The 27914-nt window shown below is 37.0% G+C and overlaps 1 protein-coding gene across 4 annotated transcripts in view; it reads left to right on the top strand.

The window, feature by feature from the left end:
- EXOC2 (exocyst complex component 2) overlaps nucleotides 1–27295 on the top strand; it is a 287628-nt gene extending 260333 nt beyond the window's left edge. For 3 of the 4 annotated variants that reach the window (XM_088024102.1, XM_028091088.1, XM_028091089.1), the window contains 4 exons: nucleotides 4–126; nucleotides 12091–12152; nucleotides 14945–15004; nucleotides 16581–18255. In XM_088024102.1, coding sequence (XP_087880228.1) covers nucleotides 4–126; nucleotides 12091–12152; nucleotides 14945–15004; nucleotides 16581–16674 — 339 coding nt within the window. In that variant the 3' untranslated portion in view covers nucleotides 16675–18255. Of the gene's footprint in view, nucleotides 1–3; nucleotides 127–12090; nucleotides 12153–14944; nucleotides 15005–16580; nucleotides 18256–26084 lie in introns of those variants that run through there. The other variant, XM_028091090.2, reaches the window with a different exon arrangement.
- Nucleotides 27296–27914: the final 619 nt, after the last annotated feature.

Below are 27914 nucleotides of genomic sequence, written 5' to 3'. Positions count from 1 at the left end.
CAGGTGTTCACTATTTCCAAAGAATTGGTACCTCGAGTTCTATCCAAGGTGGTGGAAGCAGTTTCTGAAGAGCTAAGTCGACTAATGCAGTGTGTTTCATCCTTCAGTAAAAATGGAGCATTACAGGTACCAAAATAATTCAGTTCCATGTTGAACTTTTATTTCATTTAAAACATATAAATGTATTTTTAATCATCAGTCTTACATGATATACAGACAGGTTTTGGGGTGGTTTTTTTTTTTTATGTATCCGCTGATTTGTCATCTACTATCATATCTTTTTTATAAGCCATACCCATGTCTACAAGTTTTAGAGTTTCTGTTTCTTTGGAGTAGAGCAAGACCTTAATGACTTGTGAAATTATCTGAATGCAGATTCCTTCTAAAGTTGTGTGATTTTTTTTTTTTAGTTTACAACTGTCTTCACTAAATTCAGTTTCACGAGAAATTTCTAGCGACTTTTAATAAATCTTTTCAAACCATTCAGTGCAGTTTTCATAGAAATGACAACAGTCCCTTTGTTCTCATAATCCATTGGTTTATGTTGTAGTTTTTTAAATTACATAATTATAATAACAAATATAATTTCTATAAACCAGATACTTCTTGGTATGTATATAATCAAACTGATAGCAGCCTGGGTATGCACGCATATGGGAGAGTTACTTGCTACCTGTGAACTGCAGTGATCTAGAGCATCGCAAATGTGTTTTTTTAAAAGTACTGGCAGTTTTGCTTCCAGTAGTGGCTGAGGAAGTTTCTATCAGGCCAACTCCGTACAGATAACAACTATAATCTTGAATAATGTAGAAAAATAAAAAGTATAAAAACACAAACCTGAAGATACTGGAGAATGACCATCAGTGAATGATTCTGGAAGAAATGGCACTTAAGGAATTTTTCACTTTTTACAGATTTTAGCCTCAAGGCAGGCCAAGGGATGCCTACAACTTCACAAAACCTGCTATAGTTTTGGCTTGAAGAATAGGCTTCAGGGCATCCACAGTTACAGGAAAGTGAGGTATCCCAAAGAGCAGAAAGAAAAAGCCATAAATTTTGTGTATACACTGCCTAAATCACTAGTTGACCTCTGAGCTACATGTGTGTGGTCAGTCTCTACTTCAGCCAGCCCAGTTAGGCTAGAAGAACTGAAGTAAGAATTGAAGTGCTGCCCAAGAGCCAAGAGTTTTCAGTTTGAGTCCTAAGTTAATTCCTTCCTAAAACAAACAAAACAAAGATCAGTCCTCTTCAGGGGCATATTCTAGAATCCAGAGTCTCCACATATAATATTGACAGTGTCCAGGAAACAATCCAAATTTACATGAAATGCACAAACAGAATATGACCCATTCTCAATAAAAAAGCAATCTGAGACCACTATTGAGATAACACAGATGTTGGATTTTGAAGACAAGGACTTTAAAGCAGCTGCGTACAGTGATGTAAAGGAGACTACTCATGCTCATAATGAATAAAATAGTTAGGAAATCTCAGCAGAAAAATAGAAACCCCACAAAAGGAACTAAATGGAAATTCTGGAATGAAAAAATACAATATATGAATTTTTTGAAGTTTGCTGGATGCGAATAACAGATTAGACAGGACAAAAGAGAAAGTCAGTGAATTTGTAAGTCAACAGAAATTACCCAATATGAAGAACAGAGAAAAGGATCATTGGGAAAAAAATAAATAGAACTTCAGAGACCTCTGGGACAGCATCAAAAAGTCTAGCATACATGTAATTTTATTTCTAAAAGAATCAGAATGGCTAATCAGTACATGAAAGGATGGTCAGCATCATTAGTTATCAGAGAAATGAAAATTAGCACTACAGTAATATACCATTACACATCCACCAGAATGAAGAAAATTAAAGACTCAAATACCAAGTGTTGGCAAGTCTGAAGAGAAACTAGAGGTCTTGCGCATTGTTGGGAGTGTAAAATAGTACAGTGACAAGAAAAGCTCTTGCTTTAAAAAAAAAAAAAAAAAGAAAGAAAGAAAGAAACTAAACATACCCTATGACCCAGCCATTCCAATCCTATGTATTTAACCAAGAGGACTAAAAACATAATGGCCAAAAGCTGGAAACAGCCCAGGTATCGATCAGTAAAATAAACAAACTGTGATATGTTCATATAACCAAATACAATTCGGCACTAAAGAGGACAGATTACTGGTACCACCTGGGTAAATCTCAGGAGCATTCATCTGAGTGAAGGAAGGCTTACACCAAAGCTCACATACTGTATGGGTTTCACTCACATGAAATTCTCAAAAGATAAAACTATCTATGGTGGGAAAAGTCTCAGGATAGTGCTTTCCTCTGGGTGGTTGAGATTACTAGGGAGGGGCCTGATGGCTAAATTCTCTCAAAGCTAGCAGGGAAGGGTTAGGAAGAGATATCAGATTTAGCTGGAGGACTTTTTTGATACATGTGTGTCCATGAGACTACTGGCCTCCTAGGAACTGGGCAGTTATTTCTATATTGGAAAGTTCAAATATATCTAACCCCTGCCCCATTTCACCCTCTCCCATTGGGAATCACTGTGTTAGGCTGTTTTCTTTTGAGCAGATAACTCAGAGGGATTACACATTAACCTGTAATAGTCAGTTACATAAGGGCCAATGCATCGGGACACCTGGGTGGTTCAGTCGGTTAAGCTCTGTCTTTGGCTCAGGTCATCATCCCAGGGTCCTGGGATCGAGGCCCATATCCGGCTTCTTGCTCAGTGGGAAGTCTGCTTTTCCCTCTGTCTGCCGCCCCCCGCCCCCAGCTTGTGTTCTCTCTCTCTGACAAATAAAATATATAAAATCTTAAAAAAAAATAAGGGCCAATGCACCAGTCTTCTCAGAACCTTCCTGAGAGCCAGTTTAGAGAGGAGTGCAATGATAGTTTGGTGATTTTAGCTCATCTTTTAACATGACATTTTCTGGTGTACAGTTCTATGTGTATTTTATAAATAACCACAGCTTTTATAGTTGGCATAATTCATAGATTAATTAAAACACCTATCACTTTGAATAAAATTTGGGCACAAAGATTAATTTTACAGTGATTTAATCCTTCTACAATATTCAGTTAAAAGTTCTACCTTATTCTTTGTTTTTGATACTCTTTGTAGATCTGTTTCTATATATACTACAGTATAAATAATAGAGACAAACTGCCATATATTTGCTTTCTAGTTACAAACTATTTTCTAGGCTTCTAAGGCACTGAAAAATGAAACCAACAACTGCTTTCCAAACAGAAAAAGTTTCGGTAGATTGGTTACAGAATTTCTAATTAACTCTTAAGTAAAAGACAAGCCATGTCTCTTATCATTGTTTTCTGTTTTATGCATTGCTGGAGAAGAAAGGCTGTCTCTTTTAAATAGTCTCCTGAGCATCACACATATGGTAGGTACCTGAGTCAAAGGTAGAGAGTGTATGCTGTGGGCTTCCTCATTCAGAGCCTCTTCAGAAGCTCTGAAGACAATTGATCTGTATGTAAAATCTCACTTTTTCAAGCTTACAAAGTTTAAGCTTTAGGTTACCTTTTTTTATTCTTAAAAGTTTTATGCAGCTATAGCTTACCTGCCATACAGTTTTGGCGACAAGGTAAAAAGTGTACACAATTCAGTGATTTTTTTTTTTTCTATGTTGACAGAGTTGTGCAGCCATCAACACAATCACCTTTAGAATATTGCACCCTAGAAAAACCTTGGACCCATTAGCAGCCACTCTCCATTGTCCTTCCAGCCTCCCTTCCCAGCCACAGACAAGCACTATTCTGCATTCTATCTCCATGATTTTTTTCTTTTTCTTTTCCCTTCCCTTCCCTCCCTCCCCTCTTTTTCCCTTCCCTTCCTTTTTAAAAGATTTAATTTATTTATTAGAGAGCATGAACAGAGGGAGAGGGACAAGTAGACTCCCCGTTGAGCAGAGTCCAATGTGGGGCACAATCCCAGGACCCTGAGATCATGACCTGAACCGAAGTCAGATGCTTAACTAACTGAGCCACCCACATGCCTCTCCATGATTTTCTATCCCTCTGATTGGCCTATTCTGAAACTTTCATATAAATGGAACCATATGAATATGGCTTTTTGTGACTGGCTGCTTTTACTTACTAGCATAATATTTGCAAGGTTCATATAGGTTGTAGCATGTACCAGTACTTCATTTCTTTGGATGATTGGATAATATTTCATTGTATAAATATACCACATTTTCTTTATCTGCTCTTCATTTGATGGACATTCATGTTTCTGCTTTTTATGTAATAAGATCATTCACATACAAGTTTTTATATATTTTAATTTCTCTTGGGTATATACTTAGAAGGGGAATTGCTAGATCAAATGGTTTCCTTCTGTTTAATCTTTTGATGAACTGCCAGAGTGTTTTTAAACTGACTTCCATTTTACTTTCCTAACAGCGATGTATAAAGATCCCAATTTCTCCACATCCTCGCCAATACTTGTTACTATCTATCTCACTGATTCTAGCCATCTTAGGTGCGTGTGAAGTGGTATCTCATTCTGTGGGTTTTTACTTTCTTTCTTTTTTTTTTTTAAAGATTTTATTGATTTATCTGACAGAGAGAGAGAGACAGCGAAAGAGGGAACACAAGCAGGGGGAATGGGAGAGGGAGAAGCAGGCTTCCCGCAGAGCAGGGAGCCCAATGCAGGGCTCGATCCCAGCACTCTGGGATCATGACCTGAGCCAAAGGCAGACGCTTAACGACTGAGCCACCCAGGCATCCCTGTTTTTTACTTTCTTGAAGCTATAGGTTGCAGCACATAAGTTTTTAATTTTGATGAAGTCTAATTTATCAGTTTTTTCTTTTGTTGCTTTTACTTTTTTTTTTAATTTTTATTTTAATTCCGGTATAGTAACATGCAGTGTTATATTAGTTTCAGGTGTACAATGTAGTGATTCAACACTTCCCTACAATACCCAGTGCTCATGATGACAAGTGCACTCTTTAATCCCCATCACCTGTTTAACCTTCCCTCACCTCCTCCCCTCTGGTAACCAGCAGTCTGTTCTCTATGTGTAAGAGTCTATTTCTTGGTTTTTCTCTCTCTCTTTTTTTATCCTTTGCTCCTTTGTTTTGTTTCTTAAATTCACATATGAGTGAAATCGTATGGTATTTCTCTTTCTCGTATTTCACTTTGCATAATTCTCTGTAGCTCTATCCGTGTCATTGCAAATGGTAAGATATCATTCATTTTTATGGCTGAATAATATTCCTGTGTGTGTGTGTGTGTGTGTGTGTGTGTGTGTGTGTGTGTGTACCACATCTTTTTTACCCATTCATCAATTGATGGACACTCGGGCTACTTCTATAATTTGTCTATTTTAAATAATGCCACAATAAACATAGGGGTGCACCTATCCCTTTATTAGTGCTCTTGTATTCTTTGGGTAAATACCCAGTAGTGCAATTGCTGGATCATAGGGTAGTTCTATTTTTAACTTTTTGAAGAACCTCCATACTGTTTTCATATTGGCTGCACCAGTTAACAACATTCTTACCAGCAGTGCAAGAGAGTTCCTTTTTCTGTATCTGTTGTTTCTTGTGTTATTTTAGCCATTCTGACAGGTGTGAGGTGATATCTCGTTGTGAGGTTTTAATTTCTACTTCCCTGATGATGAGTGATGTTAAGCATCTTTTCATGTGCCTATTAGCCGTATCTGTGTCTTCTTTGGGAAAATGTCTGTTCATGTTTTCTGCCCATTTTTTAATTAGATTATTTGGTATTTGGGTGTTGAGTTGTATAAGTTCTTTATAGATTTTGGATACTAACCCTTTATCAAATATGTCATTGCAAATATCTTCTCCCATCCTGTAGGTTGCATTTTAATTTTCTTGATTGTTTCCTTTGCTGTGTAGAAGCTTTTTATTTTGGTGTAGTTTATTTTGCTCTTGTTTCCCTTGCCTCAGGAGACCTATGTAGAAAAAGTGTACTACCGCTGATGTCAGTGAAGTTATTAACTGTGTTCTCTTCTAGGATTTTTATGGTTTTAGGTCTCACATTTAGGTGTTTAATCCATTTTTAATTTATTCTTGGGTATGGTATAAGAAAGAGGTCCAGTTTCATTCTTTTGCATGTTGCTGTCCAGTTTCCCTAACAACCATTTGCTGAAGAGACTTTTTCCTACTGGATATTCTTTTTTGCTTTGTTGAAGATTAACTGACCATGTAGATGTGGGTTTTTTCCTGGGTTTTCTATTCTGTTCTGTGATCTATACATCTGTTTTTATGCCAGTATCATACTGTTTTGATCACTACAGCTTTGTAATATAACTTGAAGTCTGGAATTGTGACGCCTCCAGCTTTGCTTTTCTTTTTCAAGATTGCTTTGACTTTTTGAGGTGTTTTGTGATTCCATACAAATCTTAGGATTGTTTGTTCTAGCTCTGTGAAAAATGCTATTGGCATTTTGATAGGGATTGCATTAAATGTGTAGATTGCTTTGGATAGTATAAATGTTTTAACAGTATTTGTTCTTTCAGTTCATGAGCATGGAATGTATTTCCATTTCTTTGTGTCATCTTCAATCTCTTATATCATTGTTTTATAGTTTTAAGAGTACAGGTCTTTCACTTCTTTGGTTAGGTTTATTCCTAGGTATTTTATTATTTTGGGTGCAGTTGTAAATGGTATCAATTCCTTAATTTCTTTCTGCTGCTTCATTATCAGTATATAGAACTGCAACAGATTTCTGTACCTTGATTTTGTACCCTGCCACTTTACTGAATTTGTGTATCAGTTCTAGCAGTTTTGTGGTGAAGTCTTTCAGGTTTTCTATATGTAGTATCATCTGCAAATAGTGAAATTTTTACTTCTTCCTTATGGATTTGGGTGACTTTTATTTCTTTTTGTTTTCTGATTGCTGTGGCTCGAACTTCCAGTAATATGTTGAATGAAAGTGGTGAGAATCGACATCCTTGTCTTGTTCCTGACCTTAGAGGAAAAGTTCTCAGTTTTTCCCCCTTGATGATGATCTTAGCTGTGGGTTTTTCATATATGGCCTTTATTATGTTGAGATATGTTCCTTCTAAACCTACTTTGTTGAGGGTTTTTATCATGAATGGAAATTGCACTTTGTCACAGTTCCTTTCTCTTATTGATGTTATGTATCATGTTAATTGATTTGCAAATATTGAACCACCCTGGCAACCCAAGAATAAATCTCAGTTGATCATCATGAATGACTTTTTTAATGTATTGTTGGATTCTGTTTGCCAGTATTTTGTTGTGGATTTTTGCATGTATGTTCATCAGAGATACTGGCCTATAGTTCTCTTTAGTCATGTCTTTATCTGGTTTGGTTTAAAGGAAATGCTGGGCTCGTAAATGAATTTGGAAGCTTTCTTTCCTTTTCTATTCTTTGGAATAGTCTGAGAAGAGTAGGTATTAACTCTTCTTTAAATGTTTGGTAGAATTCATCTGTGAAGCCATCTGGTACTGGGCTTTTGCTTTGTGGGAGTTGTTTCGGTTTTGGTAGCTTATATGTTTCTAGGAATTTATCCATTTCTTCCAGGTTGTCCAATTTGTTGGCATATCCGTTTTTCATAATATTCTCTTATAATTGCATTTCTGTGCTGTTGGTTATTTCTCTTCTCATTTGTGATTTTATTTATTTGAGTCCTTTCTCTTTTTTTGTTGATAAATCTGTTTTACTCAGTTTTTCAAAGAACCAGCTCCTGGTGTCATTGATCTGGTCTATTGTTTTTTTAGTTTCTATATCATTCATTTCTGCTCTGGTCTTTATTATTTCCTTCCTTTTGCTGGTTTTAGGTTTTGTTTGTTGTTCTTTTTCTAGCTCCTTTAGTGTAGGTAGGTTGTTTGTTTTGAGATTTTTCTTCTTGAGGTAGGCCTGTATTGCTGTATACTTCCCTCTTAGGACCACTTTTGCTGCATTCCAGAGATTTTGTCTCATTGTGTTTTCATTTTCATTTGTTTCTGTGTACTTTTTTACTTCTTTGATTTCCTGGTTGACCCATTCATTGTTTAGTCACATATTATTTAACCCCATATATTTGTGTTATTTCCAGATTTTTTTCTTGTGGTTGATTTCTAGTTTCATTGTATTGTGGTCAGAAAAGATATGACTTCAGTCTTTTTGAATTTGTTGAGGCTTGTTTTGTGGGCTAATATGTGATCTATTCTGGAGAATGTTCCGTGTGCACTTGAAAAGAATGTCTACTCTGCTGTTAAATCCATCTGGTCCAGTGTGTCATTCAAAGCCATTGTTTCCTGTTGATTTTCTATTTAGATGGTCTGCCCATTGATGTAACTGGGGGGTGTTAAAGTCCCCTACTGTTACTGTATCATTATCAATTAGTTCTTTATGTTTGTTATTAACTGTTTTATGTATTTGGGTGCTCCCATGTTGGGTGCATAGATATATAGAATTATTATATCTTCTTGTTGGGTTATCTCCTCTATTATGATACAGTGTCCTTCTTTGTCTCTTGTTACAGTCTTTGTCTTAAAGTCTGTTTTTGTCTGAAATAAGTATTGCTATACTGGCTTTTTTTTGACATCCATATGCATGATAGATGTTTCTCCATCCCCTCACTTTCGATTTGCAGGTGTCTTTAGGTCTTAGTCTCTTTTAGGCAGCATATAAGTGGGTCTTGTTTTTTTTATCCATTTTGTCACCCTGTGTCTTTTGATTGGAGCATTTAGTCCATTTATACTCAAAGTAATTATTGATAGATATGTATTTATTGACATTTTATTGTTTTGTGGTTGGTTCTGAAGATTTTGTCTGACCCTTTCTTGTCTTTCTTTCATAGCTTGCTGGTTTTCTTTAGTTATATAATTGGATTTCTTTCTCTTTATTCTTTGCATATTTATTAGTGCTTTTTGATTTGTGGTTACCATTAGGTTTTATATAACATCTTGTGCATATAGCAGTTTATATTGAGTTGATGGTCCTTTAAGTTTGAACCCATTCTTTACTCCTCCCCTCCCCACATTTTAGGTATATGGTGTCATATGTCACATCCTTTTTTTTTTTTAAATGAATTCGTTGACTGATTTTTTACAGAATTATTCATTTTTATTGCTTTTGTGTTTCCTACCTTCATACTGTCACTTTTGGTCTCCACTCAGAGTGTCCTTAACTATTTCTTGCATGGCTGGTTTAGTGGTCATGAACTCCTTCAGTTTTTCTTTGTGTGGGAAACTGCTTATCTCTCCTTCTATTCTGAATGATAGCCCTGCTGGATAGAATATTGTTGGCTGCAGATTTTTCCCATTTCGCACTTTGAATATATCATGCCACTGCCTTCTGGCCTGCTACATTTCTTTTCTTTTTGTTTTTTTAAAATATTTTATTTATTTATTTGAGAGAGAGAAAGAGAGCATGAGTATAGGTGGAGAGCAGAAGGAGAAGCAGATTCCCTGCAGAGCAGGAAGCCCAACATGGGCCTCGATCCCAGGACCTGGGAGATCATGACCTGTACAGACGGCAGACACTTAACTGACTGAGCCATCCAGGTGCCCCTGGCCTGCCACATTTCTGCTGAAAAATCCCCTGCTAGCCTTATGGGGTTTCCCTTGTGTGTTACTGTCTTCTTTTGTCTTGATGCTTTTAATTTTTTTTCTTTGTCACTCTATTTTGCCAATTTAATTACAACATATCTTGGCATGGGTGTGCTTTTGTTGATTTTGTTTTGGGTTCTCTGTGCCTCCTGGATCCAGATATCTGTTTCCTTCCCCAGATTAAGGAATTTTTTTTTTAATGTTTTATTTATTTATTCTTGAGAGTCAGAGAGAGAGAGGCAGAGGCAGAGGGAGAAGCAGGCTCCCCGCCTAGCAGGGAGCCTGATGCGGGGCCCGATCCCATGACCCCAGGACCATGACCTGAGCCAAAGGCAGATGCTTAACCATCTGAGCCACCCAGGCACCCCCAGATTAAGGAAGTTTTCAGCTACTATTTCTTCAAATAAATTTTCTGCTCCCTTTTCTCTGTTTTCTTGGTCTCCTATAATACAAATGTTATTATGTTTGATGAAGTCACTGAGTTCCCTAAGTCTATTCTCATTTTGCATAATTCCCTTTCTCTTTCAGCTTGATTACTTTCCATTACTCTGTCTTCTAGGTCATTATTCATTCCTCTTCTTCTTCCAGCCTACTGTTCATTCCATCAGACATGTTTCTAATCTCATCTATTGCAGGATTTGTTTTCCTCATATGTGCTAGTCTCTCACCCTTCTCCATAACTGCAGCTCCTTCCCCACCCCGGCAGCATGATGTGTCTCCAAAACCACATCTGATTAGTTCTTTTTTAATCTTTGTGTTAAGGGTCTCACTGGTACCTTCCACTCTCTTCTCAAGTCCAGTGAGTACCCTTACGATCATTGCTTTAAATACTCAATCAGGCATGTTACTTATGTCTGTTTTGCTTAGACCTCTGGCCGTGGCCTTGTCCTATTCTTTCATTTGTGACAAATTTCTCAGTGTTGTAATTTTTTCTAAGTCTCTGCCTGTTTCTCTCTTTTAGGAAAGTCAGCTATGTCTCCTTTTCTTGAGGGTAATGGCCTAATGTAGAAGAGGACCTGTAGTGCCCTGCTTTGTAGTGTCTACTGTTCCAGGGCCTGGCACTTCCAGGAGTGTCTCCTGGATATGCTGCATGTGATCTGCTGTTTTGTCTTGGCTGCTTTATCCTTCAGGCCAGTTGTCTGCAGTGGCTCCTTTTTGGGCAGGGTGTGGTCCCTGGCCTGAATGTGGTACATTTTAACTAGGTATGCTCTTGTCTGCTTATGAACGGAGACCTGTTGCCACCACTGCCAGAACTGAGGTTGTGCAAAACTCCCAGGTGGGGAGACATGGTGTTGGCAGGGATTTGAGCCAGTGCTCTTAGGGAGGAGACCCACCACACTGGGACTAAGGCAAGCATGATTGGGAAGAGTGGTTATCACAGGAACTTGGGGGAGAGGGCTTGGTGTAAGCAAGTTAGGTAGTGAGTGTGGTGCTATGCTTGTTCCCACAGGCAGCCCTGTGTTTATGGTGACGGGCAGGGGAGGGAAATGGCACATGCCAGTTCCTTTGTTCCCTTGAGGGGTGTATTTTGAACACCCTCTCTCTGGGACGTACTCCAAGTGAGCAGATAGCCTCCCCACTGTGTGCCCCAGGTGCTCTTCAGATCACTGTTCCCAGGCTGTATCCAGGTTGTTTGCCAGCCTTCTCTCCAAGAGCAGCATAATGCCCTGCAGAGTCTATCTCAGCCAAGTCCGCTGACCTTTGAAACTCTAGGCTTCCCACCCTGCTGGTTGCAAAAACTTAAAAAATTTGGCCCCTCTTGCTTTCCAAGCCAATTGCTATGGGGATTCATTGTCCTCATATGTACTAGTCTGTCTCTCGTCCTTCCTATTCTACTGATCTGTATTTCTGTCCATATAGCAGTGCCACACTATCTTGATTATTATAGATTTATAGAAAGTTTTGATATCAGAAAGTGTTTCTCTATCTGTGTTACTCTTTCTCAAGATGGTTTTGTCTGTTTGGGTCAACTTGTCAATTTTTATAAAAAACAATCACCAAACAAAGCCAGCTGTGATTTTAATAGACATTGCATTAAATCTGCAGAGCTTTATTTTAACTTTTGAGATTAAAGTCAGTATGCCCAAAAGGGCATAGGTATAAGGAAGTAAGCCAATCCATTTTTTCTTAAATCTGTTGTGTGGGGCAATAATCTAGGGACAGTGTTTCAAATTTTGCTTCTCCTCACAAACAGACGAAAGGAAAAATTACTGGTTAGGTAGTAAATACAGCTTTCTGGAAAATCCTTGCATAGGTTGAACCTTTTTATAACAAGATATCTGACTGCCTGCCTTCACACAGTCATACTTGACTCTAAGTTAATTTTCAATAAAAGAATATTTTGTCATAGCTGATTTCTTTAGAGTGTTTTAGAAAGTCTGTTTATAATTAATAGTCACCATGGTAGGTGGGGGATAACTACATGCCAATGGTCTTCTGTCAACCTTGTCCCTGCAGTAAGCAGGCTGGAAACTGTCCGCTTGTTTCAATAATAATTGATGCAGTTCCCTGTGGTCACTTTGTCCTTTTCTCATGTTTAGGCACGGCTTGAAATCTGTGCTTTGAGGGATACTGTGGCTGTTCACCTGACGCCTGAAAGCAAGTGAGATGCTAAATATTTTTGTTCTGAGTGCTTCATTAAAAATAAAGTTATATGCAACTAATGAATGAATCAATGAACACTACATCAAAAACTTATGATATGCTGGCTAACTGAACATAAAAAACTAAAATAAAATAAAGCTTATTAGTATATAAAATCCTTTGTAAAGATAACTGATTAGACTGAGTGCTCATGATCGTGAAGTGATAAAGTTTATATTTGATTAATTTTTAGCTAAAAAGCATAAAAAGCCAAAGCCTCCTAATACTGGTTCTTTGTAGCATAATATAAAGGAAAAAAGACTTAATATGATTTTATGTTTTCATTCAGTAAGATAAATCTTAATCTCATAATGATATATCAGAGCATTACATACTTTTTGAAAAAAGGAGAAAATAAGAATTGAATTTTAATCTATTCATAGCAGACTCTGAGGGACAGTTTAAGCATTGTAAATATCAGCATAAGAGGAAGCCTTGTGGTTTCTCTACAAAATTTTGTAGTGGAAATTTGATGATAATTTTTAGCTGTTTTGAATGAAAGTCAGGATTTCCTATCACTGAAATATCAGTAGGTGAACTGAAACATCACTAACTACTTGCCTATACAAAATTGTTTACTCCATTGTCAATAGTACCTAGGAAATATACTGGGTTGTATTGGTAATGTGCCTGAGAATCCAAGTAGTATACAAGTAAAATGTTTCAGGACACTTTGTGTGATATACTTATTCACTTCCAAGCTTTTGATGACATGGCTTATGCCATCAATTTTACTGTGTTTATTACAACTGAAAAGACTTTTAAAAGTTTTTCCTAATGAATGAAGTTAGCTTCTTATTCCTGTTCATGATGGCTGACCAGAAGCCATTTCTAGATGGTTCCCATGTTAGTTATTTAGCCACACCTTTTCCCAGCCATCATTTTTCTAAAGTATTAAATAATAGTTGATGGAGGGCCCTCCACTCCGTCCCTATCTGATGTGGGTGCATGATTTGTGTAAGTACCTAGGTTTTATTCCTATTAATTTAACCTTTCAGAGCCTAAGTTCCTCATCTATGAAAGAAAAATAATAAATACTTTCTAGGCAAAGTTTTGGGGGAATTAAATTAAAAATATGCAAATTTACCTTCTAGACTCTTGGTCTGCAAATAATCAGTGGTATCATCTTCATGATCATCATTATTGTCATAATGTAAAAATAAAGAATAATAGCATTACATTTCTTTTGATTAATTGAGAAGAGGTTTAAGATGATGGTAGAGATAACAGTGGAGACTCCTCTCTACATCAGGAAAGAGGAAAGTCAATTTCATATTGGAAAGGGAGCTAAGTGTGCCCACAAGTTTAACCTATCCCTTGCCCTAATGAGGAACAACTGAAGCTTTCCGCTACCAGTTTTTATACTCCTCTTGGGACTTTGTAGTCTGTTTGTTGCTGCGATATTTGCCACTAGTTTGAGAAACATTGCCCAAAATATGTTTGCTCGTACAGTGATGAGGATCCGTTTTTCTAATATAAAGTCAAAGACTATCTTAAAGGCAAGAATAATTACATTTATTTCTTTACCCTTAGACAACAAGTTATAAAAGAAGAAGTTAAAAATTATTCCTTAGTGACCACTATAAGTTATTACCAAATAATTTCCCCTAAAAGGCTTTTTATTTGATTCAGTAGCTTTTCTGGTACTTTCTATTTTAAAAAGTTAAGCATACCAAATTGGTGGGCCTTTTTAATTCTCATCTTTTTAGGTTTTCATGAAAAGAAAGGATGTTGAATTAAAATCAATCAGTCAAGGGGCGCCTGGGTGGCTCAGTCATTAAGCGTCTGCCTTCGGCTCAGGTCGTGATCCCAGGGTCCTGGGATTGGGCCCCGCATCGGGCTCCCTGCTTGGCGGGAGGCCTGCTTCTCCCTCTCTGACTCCCCCTGCTTGTGTTCCTGTTCTCGCTATCTCTCTCTCTCTGTCAAATAAACAAATAAAATCTTTAAAAAAATAAAAATAAAAAAATAAAATAAAATCAAACAGTCAATCTCCACTTATCCTACAAATTTTAGATATAATAATAACTAAATCCTATAGACTATATTTAATTAATGGAAGATATTGGCTGTAAATCAGGCCCTGTACATGTCAATACTATAAATGTCCCCATTTGCATAATCTGTCACAAGATCATCCCTATTTCTAATTCATTTCCTTCCTTTCTTACCAGTTGCTTTAATAGTTCAGTTTTGTTTTTGAAAAGACTTTTTAAAAATTGAACATGTCCACATATAAGCTCTCATGTACCATGAGTAGCATCCTTTTGTCAAAATCAGTCTCTCTTTTAGCTTTTTTTTTTTTTTAAAGATTTTATTTATTCATTCATGAGAGACAGAGGGAGAGAGAAGCAGAGGGAGAAGCAGGCTCCCAAGGAGCAGGGAGCCTGATGTGGGACTCGATCCCAGGACCCTGGGATCATGACCTGAGCCGAAGGCAGACGCTTAACCATCTGAGCCACCCAGGCGCCCTCTCTTTTAGCTTTTCAAGTTCTGTTTCATTTCCTAGTTGAGTTTTTTCTGACCCTACTCCTACAAGGCTTCTGCCTGGGAACTAGACACTATACCCTCACTTTTACTTTTACTTTTTCTATTGTTTTTTCACTTTTACTTTTTCTCATATTTCTACATGCTTCATTGGCTTATACTGGTTTCTTTATATTTAAAATATGCTTAAGAATTTTTAATGATGCTCTTAATTTCTCTTAGAAATATGAAATGTCTCAACTTAAATGTTGCTTGTCTGTGTTCCAGGTCTAGTTTTAAACAGGCTTTAGAAGCCCTGCCTCAGCTTTCAAGCGGAGCAGATAAAAAGTAAGTTCTGTATGCTGTTTTTGAGGGCCAGTTAAGATGTGTTGAACAAGGTTTTGTTACCTAAAAGTACTTTTTGAATAGATAATGATTTGGATTTAAGGAAAAGCACTACTTAATAGCCCTTGAATAGTATGCATTATGTTGGCTGTACCTGGCTTGTCTTCAAAGTGACAGAATAAGGTAAAACCTTTCCTCTGGGTTTATGGCAGTTTAGAAATTAGTTCTTTTCTTGTTTTAAGTGACTGATATTAAAAAACATTTTAAGAAAGTTTATTTTGACTCAGTAAACTATTATTGTCCTACATTTTTAAGAAGATAATACTAAGAGCAATATAAAAAGACCAGTAAAAGGCAGGACTTGATGATTTTTTCCTTTGAGTGATCCAGCAATGTATGCTTTTTGCTTTATATAACATAAAGTAATAAAAAAAGTAAATTTATACACATGACATAATGAAATTGTATGTTTCACTAACACTATGTTAATGGTCTTGGCCAGAGTTTAAACTTTGCTACTCATAAAACAGGAAATTCTGACCTGAGACAAAATGTAGGCCAGACAAATTTCATAAATGTTCAACCTACCCTCAACTGAGGTAGCGGAAACATTGTAGGTCTTTGCTCCTTTACTAACCATAACTGAAGTCCACCTGCCTTTGCATTTGGCTGCTCAGTCTATAGACATGAAAACCGTGGTGTAGGCTCTGTGATTTTGCATAGATGAGTGTTATGGAAACTCAGAGGGCAGAGAGAACACGTGAGGCTGGGAAAATGTCACATGGAGATGGTGTTCTAATTTTGGGCATTGTTAAACCCATAAAATAATCTTTTGACCCTAGTATCATTAAGCCCACTTCTTGGTTGCTTCATCTGAACCAAATGAACTCTAAGATCCTTTCTGGCCCTAAAATTATACATCAAACCAGTTAAAGAAAGCAGTTGAGTTATCAAATACTAGTATAATTTGCCCACTGAGTTAGAACTGACCTTGAGTCTTCTAGTGCTTAATTCACCACTTCAGTTTACCACTCTCCAATACGTGTTCAAAACAAAAATGCAAAATAGGAGGAGCCAGACAGTAGACCAGTAGTTGCCAAGGGGTGAGGGTAAGGAGAAAGGTGGCTACAAAGGGGCAACACAAGAGGACTTGGAGGGTAATGGAACTATTCTGTGTCCTGATTATGGGGGTTATTAGGTTGCTAATGTGTGTTTATCAGTGTTCATAGAACTGTATGCCAAAAAGAGTACATTTTAGTATTTTTGAAATTTTTAAAAAGTGAATTAAAAAAAGTACAGGCCCAAGCATTAATGTGTTTAGGAAGAAATCTAATTAATCTAGGGAAAGGAGACAGGAGGGAGATTTTTATATATAAAATAAATATATATATATAAATATATATTCCTTTTGACTAGCTTCTTTGACTAATTTACTTCTGTTATTGAGTTAAGAATCAACAAGTAAATAACTTCAATAAGCAGAAGCTAAAGCTGGGCAGTTGGCTCCTCTGCATGTTTTCTTATGTTGCTAGGCAACCTTCACTCTGCCAGGTTGTAAAATAGCTTCTCCTCCCTTCAGGTTACTGGAAGAGCTGCTGAACAAGTTCAAGAGTAGCATGCACTTGCAGCTCACCTGTTTCCAAGCTGCTTCTTCAACTATGATGAAGACATAAATACCACCAAAAAAAGGGCATTCTAAAGATAACAAGTAATAAATTGTTACCACTTTATTAAGTGCCCTAAAGGTATTAGCATATAAAGCATTAGGTTTGCACTCTCTCTCTTTTCCCCAAATTGGTAGCTTAGAAAGATGTTTGTATATGTTTTATTTCAACCAAAATGACCTTGCTTGAAATGCCCAAGCAATAACTCTTGTCATTTTTATTACATTAGGCGCTATATGTCTTTAAGATACCTTTAAATATATATATTTTTAGCTAGATGTTGCATGATGAATGCTGCAGGAAGAGCTGCTTTTACAGGGAGTGCTTTGAGATGGCATGTGATGTAACTAAGGCATTTTTCAGTGTCTTATATTGGACTTTTAGTGTCTGGAGCTTCAAAGACACATGGAGATATTGTTAAGATTTGGAAAGTTATATTTAGACATCTTTGGAACTTTAAGTGTCCTAAATTGCACATCTGTACTTAAAAACTTTATTTCATACAGATACCTCTAACTCTCCTAATTCAAGTGGAGTTTTAGAAAATTTTGCAGTTTGCCTAAGAAAATGTTATATTTGGGGTACATTATTTGTGGTCCACATGTCCATGAGTTAACTTTGTGTCTTGCTGCCTACTTTTTATTTCTCACCAAGCTAATAAACATTAAGCACCTTTCGGTGTAGCTTTTCTTTGTCCCACTCACTCTTAATTTAATGTGTCTTTTCGTTTCAATGCATTGCCTGTCTCTGAGGATCGATTTGTTACTGTGGTGGAGCTTGGATACCCCAGTAGATGCTGGTGGGAATAGCTACAGTCTTCACTGCCTCCCAAAGAACAAGCCGGGCCCTCTGGTGATAGCTGGCCCTCCTGCCCACCCCTGTTCACTCCTGCCCCTCTGGCAATGTCATTTCTCTCCACTGCTCCTTACCCTTTGAAGTGTCTTGCTCAGTAGCTAAAAGAACATTGCTCTGGCAGAGTCTGTGTTTTCTGAAGATTCAAAGACACTCCTCTGTTACTAAGCAGTAGGAACTGCTGATGAACCTCATGCCATTTGTCCTACATTTGCTGAGGACTTCGTTTACCAGAATAGGGGCAGGGCACCGTGATCTCTTTCAAAGGCAGCTTCCCCTACCTAACTTTATCATACTATTCACTCAGAAAACTGAGTAATTCCCTTATCCATTGGCTCTGTGTCAGGGTTCGCAAATGTTTCTATGGATCTCACAGAATCCCCCTTTTTAAGCCTGAAATTAATATCTTTACTAATGTAAGTAATTTTAGAGTACAGTAGAGCCAAATACAGTATCCATTATTTAAAATTGACTTGTGTTGTTATGTTTGTTCATTTGGTGTATGGGGAAAATCATAATAACTAAAAGTGAAATTTTAATTTTTACAAATGTGCTTGATAAAGCTTATTGAGGAACATACAGAATATTGTCTCTCCTAAGCATGTTAACTATTGTATCTAACAGGATGATGAACTAAATTACAAATCTACAGTCCTGAATGTTTGTGTTATTTTAAATATCCACTGCGGAGCATTTGTCCAATAAAGAATGTGTCTTTAATACAAGATATAATTGTCATTTTCTCCCTAAGTGTCTTTATTTCTACATTTTCATTAGCTATATAACTTTTTATGCCTAGTTTTAATGTGCAAAATAAATTCTGGTTTACCTTATATTTGTCTAATCATTGTCAGAAAGCATTTATTAGCTGTTCTGCTAATTCTCTACTTGTTGGGGGCTTACCGTATGCTAGGCATTACACCAAATTATCTCACTTAGCCTCCCAATAGCCTTTTGACAACCTTATAAGCTAGGAGGTATTATGTCCATTTCACAGATGAGTAAACCAGGGCTTAAGAGAGAGGTTAGTGACTTTAAGACCACCAGGGCAGGATGTGTCACTCAGAGTTGTCTGGCTTCATCACTCCTTAAATTAACCATGGCCAGTTCTTCCTCCCAGCTAAACATGCTTTCTGCTGTCCCTCCATCAGTGACACAGCTCAGGGAAGCACATAAGTGCCAGAGGATAATAAAACTTAAGCAAAATAGGGACAAGTAAGTGCTTTTATGGCTCAGAGAATGAAGGGTAGGCACATAAAAACCCCATACCCAAATGAGGTGGTTCAAGGACTACTATTCCAACAAGTCAAGGGGGACTTCTTGGAAGAAAGGGGGATTTCAAAACCTTCTTGAGGTACAGAAGAAGAATTCAGTGGTTAGGAGGAGAAAGCTGAATATAATGTAAGAGGAAAGTTGAGAGATAAACCAGGACTTGGAGCAAATTTACAAAAACATAGCCAAGAAAAAGAATTAAGATACTCAAAGGTGCTTTCACACGCAGGTAGCATTGGGTTTAGCACATTCACATTAATGTGGTCAGCCTGGCTTCACATCAGTTAGCAAAGTCGGCCTCACCTTCAGTGCTAAAAATGTATTGGAATAATTTGGTTTTACTAAGACTTTCTATATCAGTATGCCATGAAAGTGGCATGCTCTAGAAATGATTCTGACATTGCAAGACAAGCATTGTTGCTGTAGGCAAGCTTTCCGAGGCACTCTCCTGTCTCTGCAATCCTTGCATGTAGCTTTCTTAGAGGGGATAAATAGAAAAGGTTACACTTTTAATTCTGGATTTGATACAAGATGGTGATGTATTTCTGTTTTGATCATGTGCTGTAGGATATTCTATTAGTTGTATAAGAGTGTTATGTGTTTTCTGAAATGTTATCATAAATTTCAACAAGCTTTTAAACCAAGATTGGGTTTCTAAAGTAAAGTTAGCTGTATTTTACTTTTTTTTTTAACTCTTTTTTAAAATTTTTTTACTTATTTGAGAGCGAGAAAAAGAACACGAGCGGGGTTGAGGGGGGAGGGGCAGAGGCAGAGGGAGAAGCATGTTCCCTGCTGTGCAGGGAGCCCGATGTGGGGCTCCATCCCAGGACCCTGGGATCATGACCTGAGCCGAAGGCAGATGCTTAACCAACTGAGCCACCCAGGCGCCCCATAGCTGTATTTTACTTAATATATGCTTAAAATAATTGTGCTTAACTATAAGCTGAAACTAGCATACATTTTTGTCATTAAACATTTTTTAGCAGTACTCTCATAAAGGTTTTCATATGGGTATATAAAAATGCTCTGAAAATATAAAAGATATTGAATATTTGATATACATACCTCAATTGTAATAGCTATTTTAATGATTTGAGCTTTGCATTGAATGCATATTCTTATATATTAGAGTCATGTTTTTGGTGTGTTGACGTCATCTTATATTTTGTTCACTAGCATTTTGAATTCAGTTTTATCATATGTATCACTGGAAAGCCTTTTTGTACCTGGCCAGGTTATAAATATGTAACAATAAATATTTTATAAACAGGATCTGGGTCTTTGGGTTACCTGTTGGTAATTTGGCTAATAAAAGCCAGCAGGATGCCAAAATACCTTTTTCCTGTCTAGCCCATAAACTCTTAAGACACAGTTAACATTGCAGCTGGTCACATTGTCTTCATCAGCATCATAACCATGACTGGTGTCCCACTGGCTGTGTTGCTGTAGTCATTGTTCATAGTGATGTGGTTGTTCTCATTATTTTTGTCACATTTTTCTTGAATATTCTGTCCCATCTGCCTGCAAACTCTTCAGCCAGGCACACATCCTTGAGAAGACAACTAGCTGACCACTACTGCCGAAGAAAGCCCATGGAAGGACTCATCACAGAGGCAGGAGGAGAACCAGGGAAGAATGGAGTCATGAGGTGGGGGGGCATGTCACAAAAATCAAGGGAAGAACAAGAATCATGTTGGAATTAAAGAGATTGTTGGCGAGGTCAAATGTTGCAAATGTGTGCAATGGATGAATACTGAGAAATGATTGTTAGACTTGACATTTAGAAAATCATAAGTGACCAGAGAATGATAAGGAAGGAATCAGAGAAACTTCCTCTTAACTCACCCACAAGGGCTATCAAGAAAGCCATCTCCTCCTTGAAGATCACAAAGTATCCTGACCAGAGCACAAAAGTGAAATTCCTTTAAAACTTCTTTTTAGCTTCCTTTTCTTTTTAAATTCTCTTCCTGGATGTCTAATCAATTCCTGCTCCCCCTGCTTCTTTTCCTATTAGAATGACTTACAAATATTTATCCCCATCTCTTTCTTTTTTCCAAAGTTTTCCCTTTCAAAATGCTTATTAAATTTCTCTAGCTAAATGGTAGGGGCTCCTAGAACCAGGCCTCACCTGGGTATGCACCAAATATCAGATGGCCATGGAGTTGTCTTCCATCCTACTCTGTGCCCTGCCCTCAGCTAACCCCCAGAACCCTTGGATGGCATAAGGAGCTCCATGTGCTGCAGCCAGTAGCCATTGGGCTGCCTCTGGGTGGTGACTGCAGGTTCTCGCCCAGCAGTTGGTACCAAATAGGCCCTTGGGAAATATTTATTCAATGTTATCGATGAAGTTATAGTAGCAAATGTGTCAGATTACCTTTTTATATTTTTAAGCTATATACATAAAGGGTCAAGTGGTTCCACAGAGCTGGTTGTGAAAATGAACAGTCCTCTCTATACCCTCCCTCCCCCTTTGCCTGCTTCCTAAAACCATTCACTTTCAACTCTTTTACCTGATCTGATTCTTTTGGTATTTACCTCAATGTCAATATAAATAGGTTTATATTGTTACTTTTTATTCTGCTTAGTCTCTATTGTCTTGCTTAAAGCGGAAGATGAGAATTTAGCTCTCTTTCATCGCCTCTACCATAGAAGCACACTGCCCTAGCCTTTCCTCCCAGTATGTTTGCTTTGGTTACATCATTATTCATTGTTCAAGTTATTATACTTAATGTAAATGCCTTCAGTGGTAAGCCAGTAACATACAAACATCCTTTTCCTTTTTGTATTTTTATGTATTCTATGTAGTTTTCTCTCATCCCAAAACTTCCTCCATCCAAGTTATGCAAAATGTCCTTGTATTATATTCAGACACATAGATATTTCATCAAGTTTATCTTCTTGAACAATCTCACCCACAGCTTCTCAGCCTCCTCTCATCCAGACTGGGTGCCCTCTAGGTCAGCCTCACACCTGTCATCTTAGGGTCTCCCATCATCATCGTCATCCTAGAATTTTTCTCTGCCCTTCTTTAGTATTGGATCACTGCTTTTGTATCCCATAACATCCTCTCTCTTGATTTGCTCCCTCACTTGATAGAACTCAACCTCCAGTAACTTCCTGGGAAAAGAGTATATGGGGAGGTAACTTTTTTGAGACCTTGAATATATGACGAAAATCTTCATGATAGTTTGGCTGGATATAGAATTCTAGGTTGGAAATCCTATTTCCCCAGAATTCTGAAGCCTTTTCACTGTTGTCTTCCAGTGTCTGTCAATATCTGCTTATAGAATCTTTTGTAGAATCTCCTTTTCCCAGTTTTTTGAAAGTTCATGATGTTGTTTTGGGTATGATGCCCTTTTTTTCATCATGGTAAGTCTAATGTCTTTAGATTTGGGGAATTTTTCTTAAATTATTTATTGGAATCCCTTTTGTCCCCATTTTTAACTTTATCTTTAGTATTTGGATCTCCTTTCCTGATTGTTTTAAGAAATTTTTAAATCTTTTGACTTTTATTCTACTTTCTGAGAAATTTCCTCACATTTATCATCAAACCCCACCCCCTTTTTTTAATTCCAGTGTAGCTAACATACAGTGTTATATTAGCTTTGGGTTGTCCAACCTTTTTATTGGTTTTTCATTTCTGCTATGTTGTTTTTCATTTATAAGAAGTTTTTTTCTCTGAATATTCTTTTTTATAGCTCTGTTGATTTCGTATTTCTCTCGAGATAATTATACTATTTTAGAAGTTGTTTTTTTTTCTTTTTGTATAGTCTCCAAATTTCTTTATTCTTCTCATATATTAGAATAAATGTCATAAGTTTTTCTCAAACTTCTAGCAAGCTTTGGATATTTATTCATATTTATCAGTAGAGCACTAAAAAGCTGAATTGGATTATAAATTCCATGGACTGGGTGGGGCTTTTCAGCCATTAGCTTCATAGGGTAGTATGGATGGATGGGCCTTTTCATTGGGGAATTCCTAATATTATTATATTTAGGTCATTTTTCTGGGACTCGTCAGATTTTCTAGAGAGAATTGTTCTTGTCTCCTGCCAAGAGCATATAAACTGCTCTCAGTATCCTGAAAATCAAAAGAAAGAAGTCTTGGAGGTAAGGACAGTGCCTGCTCTCAATTGGATATACAGCCTTCTGCATTTACCCTCCAGAGAAAACAGCTCTAATCTGCTGGAGTGAGAAGGTAGAGGGCATGTTCCCAGCTATGTGGGGAGGAAGAGAAGACCTGGGAACATGTAGCTATTTCTTAAACAGCCTTTAAACTGATCATTTGGTTTTAACCCCAACTTGATCCCCACTTCCAGAAGTTCCCATAACACAAATTCTTGAGCCTTTGTGGAATTTTGCAGTGTAAAGTAGGTTGCATCTTTTTCTTTCATACTACCAGTTTAGGATCTGACTTCTTTAGATCTGCTAAATCAGTTTCCACTTACCCATATACTTGGCAGCTCTCAAACTCTTCTAGCTATTATTTCCTCTCCTTTTTTACTTTGTGGATTTATGCTTTGTATGTATGTTTAACATATTATTAGCTATCATAACACATGGTTGTATGCAGTATACATATGGTGTATATATACCTATATACAGCATATACTATATGCATATACACATGCATGCACACACACACATATATAAAAGGACAATAAAGTTCTTTATATGAACTTTATAAGAGAGAGAGGGTTTTGGTTAGAGCTGAAGTTAATGATGTGTGGTTTCAATCTCCCATCTATAGCTGAAACTTCAGATTAATTTTTTATTTGTTTTATTTGACCTTTAACACCAAACTGTTTATATCTGCATGGGCTTTGGATTTGTTGCTCATAAGATATGGTTTACTACAACTTTTAAACATTGAAAAGAGCTTTCTAACCTGATGACCCCATTCCCCATCCCTGGGTGCTTAAAGGTACCAAATCAAGCTTATCATGTGGAAGCTATCTTTTATTCCATACTTAGAAACAAGTCTTAGAGTACACCAATGATGTATTCTTGCCAACAAGTCAAACTTAAATGTCTAGATCTACTTAACAATTTATAGAAAATACAGGGGATAGAAGAACATAATCAATGGATAATCAGCAAAATCAATATTGCTGGAAATTAAAGCAAACAACCCCATTTCTTCAGTAGCAAAATTTCAGAGAAAATTAGAGGGAGAATCCGGAGGGCATTCTACATAATAAAAGATACTTCAGAGATGTATCTAATTGCATTGTAAGGATGTTAGTTGTATCCCGATTTGAACCAACAAATTGTTTTTAGAAAATTAGACATTTGGAAAAATTTTAAACATTATTGTTCTAACAATATTTAAACAGTATTGATTATATTAAGGAATTATCGTTGCTATTTTATGTGTTGTAATGATACATGGTTATAATTTTCAAAAGTCATTATCCTTTAACTTTTTATAAATGACATGATAACATGTCATATGTCACTGTAAAGCAACAGTAACCAAAATTGGTATTGCCAAAAGAATATACAAATAGATAATGGAACAGAATACATAGCCCAGAACTAGACCCAGACAAATATAGTCAACTGACCTTTGACAGAGGAGCAAAGGTAATACAATGGAGAGAAGATAGGCTTTTCAACAAATGGTGCTGGAACAACTGGGCACATGGAAAGTAATGAATCTAGACTTACTAATAATTTTACGAAAATTAACTCAAAATGGATCATGGACCTAAATATAAAATGCAAAACTATAAAACTAGTAATATAAGAAAAATCTAGATGACCTTGAGTTTGGCAATGACTTCAGATACAATAATTATTTCTAATTGCCAACACTTGGAAGCAGCCAAGATGTCTTTCAGTAGGTATATGGATAAATAAGCTATGGTATATTCGTTCAGGAAAACATTATTCAGTGCTAAAAAAAAAGTACACATCAAGCTATGGAGGAAGCTTAGATGCATATTACTAATAGAAGTCAATGTGAAAAGGCTACATTCTGTACAATTTCAACTATGCGACATTGTGGAGAAGGGAAAACTATAGAGACAGTAAAAATATCGGGTTGGAGAGAGGAGTGAGGGGATGAATAGGCAGAGCACAGAGGGTTTTTAAGGCAGTGAAACTATTCTGTGTGATACTATACTGGGGGAAACATAGCTTTATATATTTGTTCAAAACCATACAACACCAAGAGTGAACCCTAGTATAAACTCTGGACTTTGATATGGCAATGCAGTTTCATGGGTTGTGACAGATGCACCACATGGTGTGGATGTTGACAATGCAGGGGGCTATGCGTGTGTGGGGGCAGGGAATATATGGGAAATCTGTACTTTCTGCTTAGTTTTGCTGTGAACCAAAACTGTTCTAAAATATAGTCTATTGATGTGTGTGATTATCCACTCTTTACAAATAATATGATTAAATGTCTGGAATTTGCTACAGAAAGATCCCGGTTTAAGTGTCAATGGAGAACAGTGGTAGAGAGTAGGCTATAGATTAAATAAGAGTGGCCATGAGTTGATAATTGTTGATTCTGGGTTATAGTAAATGATGCTTTATTATACTGTTCTCCATTTTTTATATATTTGAAATTTTCCATAATAAAAACTTTGAATATTGAATAGCTCAGCTAGGTTATACTGAAGTATAATCAGTTGAACAAGTACAGGTAACTAATAGCAAACCCTTTTTATAACTAGAAAGAGATGACTGAGAGTGAATAAGCATTAGACACCTACTAGAGGCCAAGGGGCACAGTAAGTACCATCTGTTTGTCTTCATGTCCTGCTGGAGCAAGAAAAATATAGGCTGGGGCATCTCTGTGAAGGATGAGTGCTCACAGATCACGTTATGAGAAATCATAGCTGCAGTTTTGTCCTGACATAAATAATGGTGAATGATGGTTGCTACTATGAAAGCTACTGTTCCAGCCGAACATTTATTGCCTTCCATATTATTCTTAAATTGTGGAAGTAAATCTTGGAAAAAAAGATTGTCTCCATAAAAGATAAATCTCTATATAGAAAAAGTTATTTCCCTTTAATGATGCATACTGGGAATATTAGTATTTTAAGAGATAATTTTTATAGTCAGAGTAAAGTTTAATGTTTCAAACTGTACTGTGTTCTAATTCTTATCCTTACTGGGTAAAATCCTATCAGACTGACAGTCCTGCAGAAAGCAACCATAAGCTCTGGCCATAATTCATAAAGCAACAACCTTAAGGCACTGAGGAATGGACAGAAGCAGGCAGAATCCACATTTATATTATCAGAGGTACATAAAGTGATGTCCTATTATTTTTGCAGGTTTTTGTCAGGAACCAGGTACAATTGGTAGTGTGGAAATGTGAGGGGCATAAGTGGAAAAACTGATGTCTTTCTGCTCTCAGAATCAGAAGATTGCATTCAGAAAATTGCACCTACTGGGAAGAGAAGGAGAATTTTAGAAAAGAAGAACCAAAGAGGCCCCCAAGTTCTGTCAGTCTAAATCTCTGGCTGACACCTTTGAGCAACACGTGAATAAAGCAGACTCAGTTCAGCCTAAAGACAAAGATTTGAATCAAGATTAAAGCTACCACTCAAGGAACACTTAAGAAACTGAGTTTGCAGTTCAACTACAAGATTGCTAAACCAAAAGAAACAGAATCAAGATTATTCACAATTTATTATTCAGAATGTCTAGAATAAAATCCAAAATTACCCAACATATGAAGAACAAGGAAAGTGGAACACAGTTAAGATCTATAAAGAACTTCTCAAACTCAACACCCATAAAACAAATAATCAAGTCAAAAAATGGGCAGAAGACATGAACAGACACTTCTCCAAAGAAGACATACAAATGGCTAACAGACACATGAAAAAATGTTCAACATCTTTAGCCATCAGGGAATTCAAAGCAAAACCACACTGAGTTACCACCTTACACCAGTTGGAATGGCAAAAAATTGACAAGGCAAGAAACAAATGTTGGAGAGGTTGTGGAGAAAGGGGAACACTCTTACACTGTTGGTGGGAATGCAAGTTGGTACAGCCACTTCAGAAAACAGTGTGGAGGTTCCTCAAAATTTAAAAATAGAGCTAACCTATGACCCAGCAATTGCGCTCCTGGGTATTTACCCCAAAGACACAGATGTAGTGAAAAGAAGGGCCACATGCACCCCAATGTTCACAGCAGCAATGTCCGCAATAGCCAAACTGTGGAAAGAGCCGAGATGCCCTTCAACAGATGAATGGATAAAGATGTGGTCCATATATACAATGGAATATTACTCAGCCACCAGAAAGGATGAATACCCAACTTTTACATCAACATGGATGGAACTGGAGGAGATTATGCTAAGTGAAATAAGTCAAGCAGAGAAAGTCAATTATCATATGGTTTCACTTATTTGTGGAACATCAGGAATAGCATGGAGGACATTAGGAGAAGGAAGGGAACAATGAAGGGGGGAAATCAGAGGGAGAGATGAACCATGAGAGACTATGGGCTCTGGGAAACAAACTGAGGGTTCTAGAGGGGAGGGGTTGGGGGAGGGGTTAGCCTGGTGATGGGTATTAAGGAGGGCATGTGCTACATGGAGCACTGGGTGTTATTCGAAAACAATGAATCATGGAACACTACATCAAAAATTAATGATGTACTGTATGGGGACTAACATAACATAATAAAATTAAATTTAAAAAAATAAAAGTACAGAAAAGATGCACTTTATGTTTAAAGGCATAAATAAGTTGAAAGTAGCTGTATGGAAGAGAACGTACAAGGCAAACAGCAAGCATCAAGAGGGCTGGAGTGGCTGTATTACTGTGAGATAAAGTAGATTGTAAGAAAAAATTGTAAGAGATAAGAAAGAAGTTTTCATAACCATAAAATGGTGAGTCAGGAAGACATAATCACACATGGCCTATGATTACGTAAAATGGCCACAACCAGCAAGGTACAGAATTAAAATATAAGGAAGCAATAGCTACAATGGGTGAAATAGGTGAAGGGGACTAGAAGTACAAACTTCTAGAAAAAAAAACAATGAATTGATACGATTAAAAGGAAAGGTAGGTAATTCCATCATTCTTATATTTGGAGAGTTTTAAACTCCACAGCAATTGCTAGAACAATTAGACAAATCAGCAGAG

This window comes from Eumetopias jubatus, unplaced genomic scaffold, assembly GCF_037043125.1.
Source record: "Eumetopias jubatus isolate StellerSeaLion01/CBP00866 unplaced genomic scaffold, mEumJub1_p1.0 scaffold_6, whole genome shotgun sequence".
NCBI lineage: Eukaryota > Metazoa > Chordata > Mammalia > Carnivora > Otariidae > Eumetopias > Eumetopias jubatus.
This window is presented reverse-complemented; position numbering and strand designations above follow the sequence as displayed.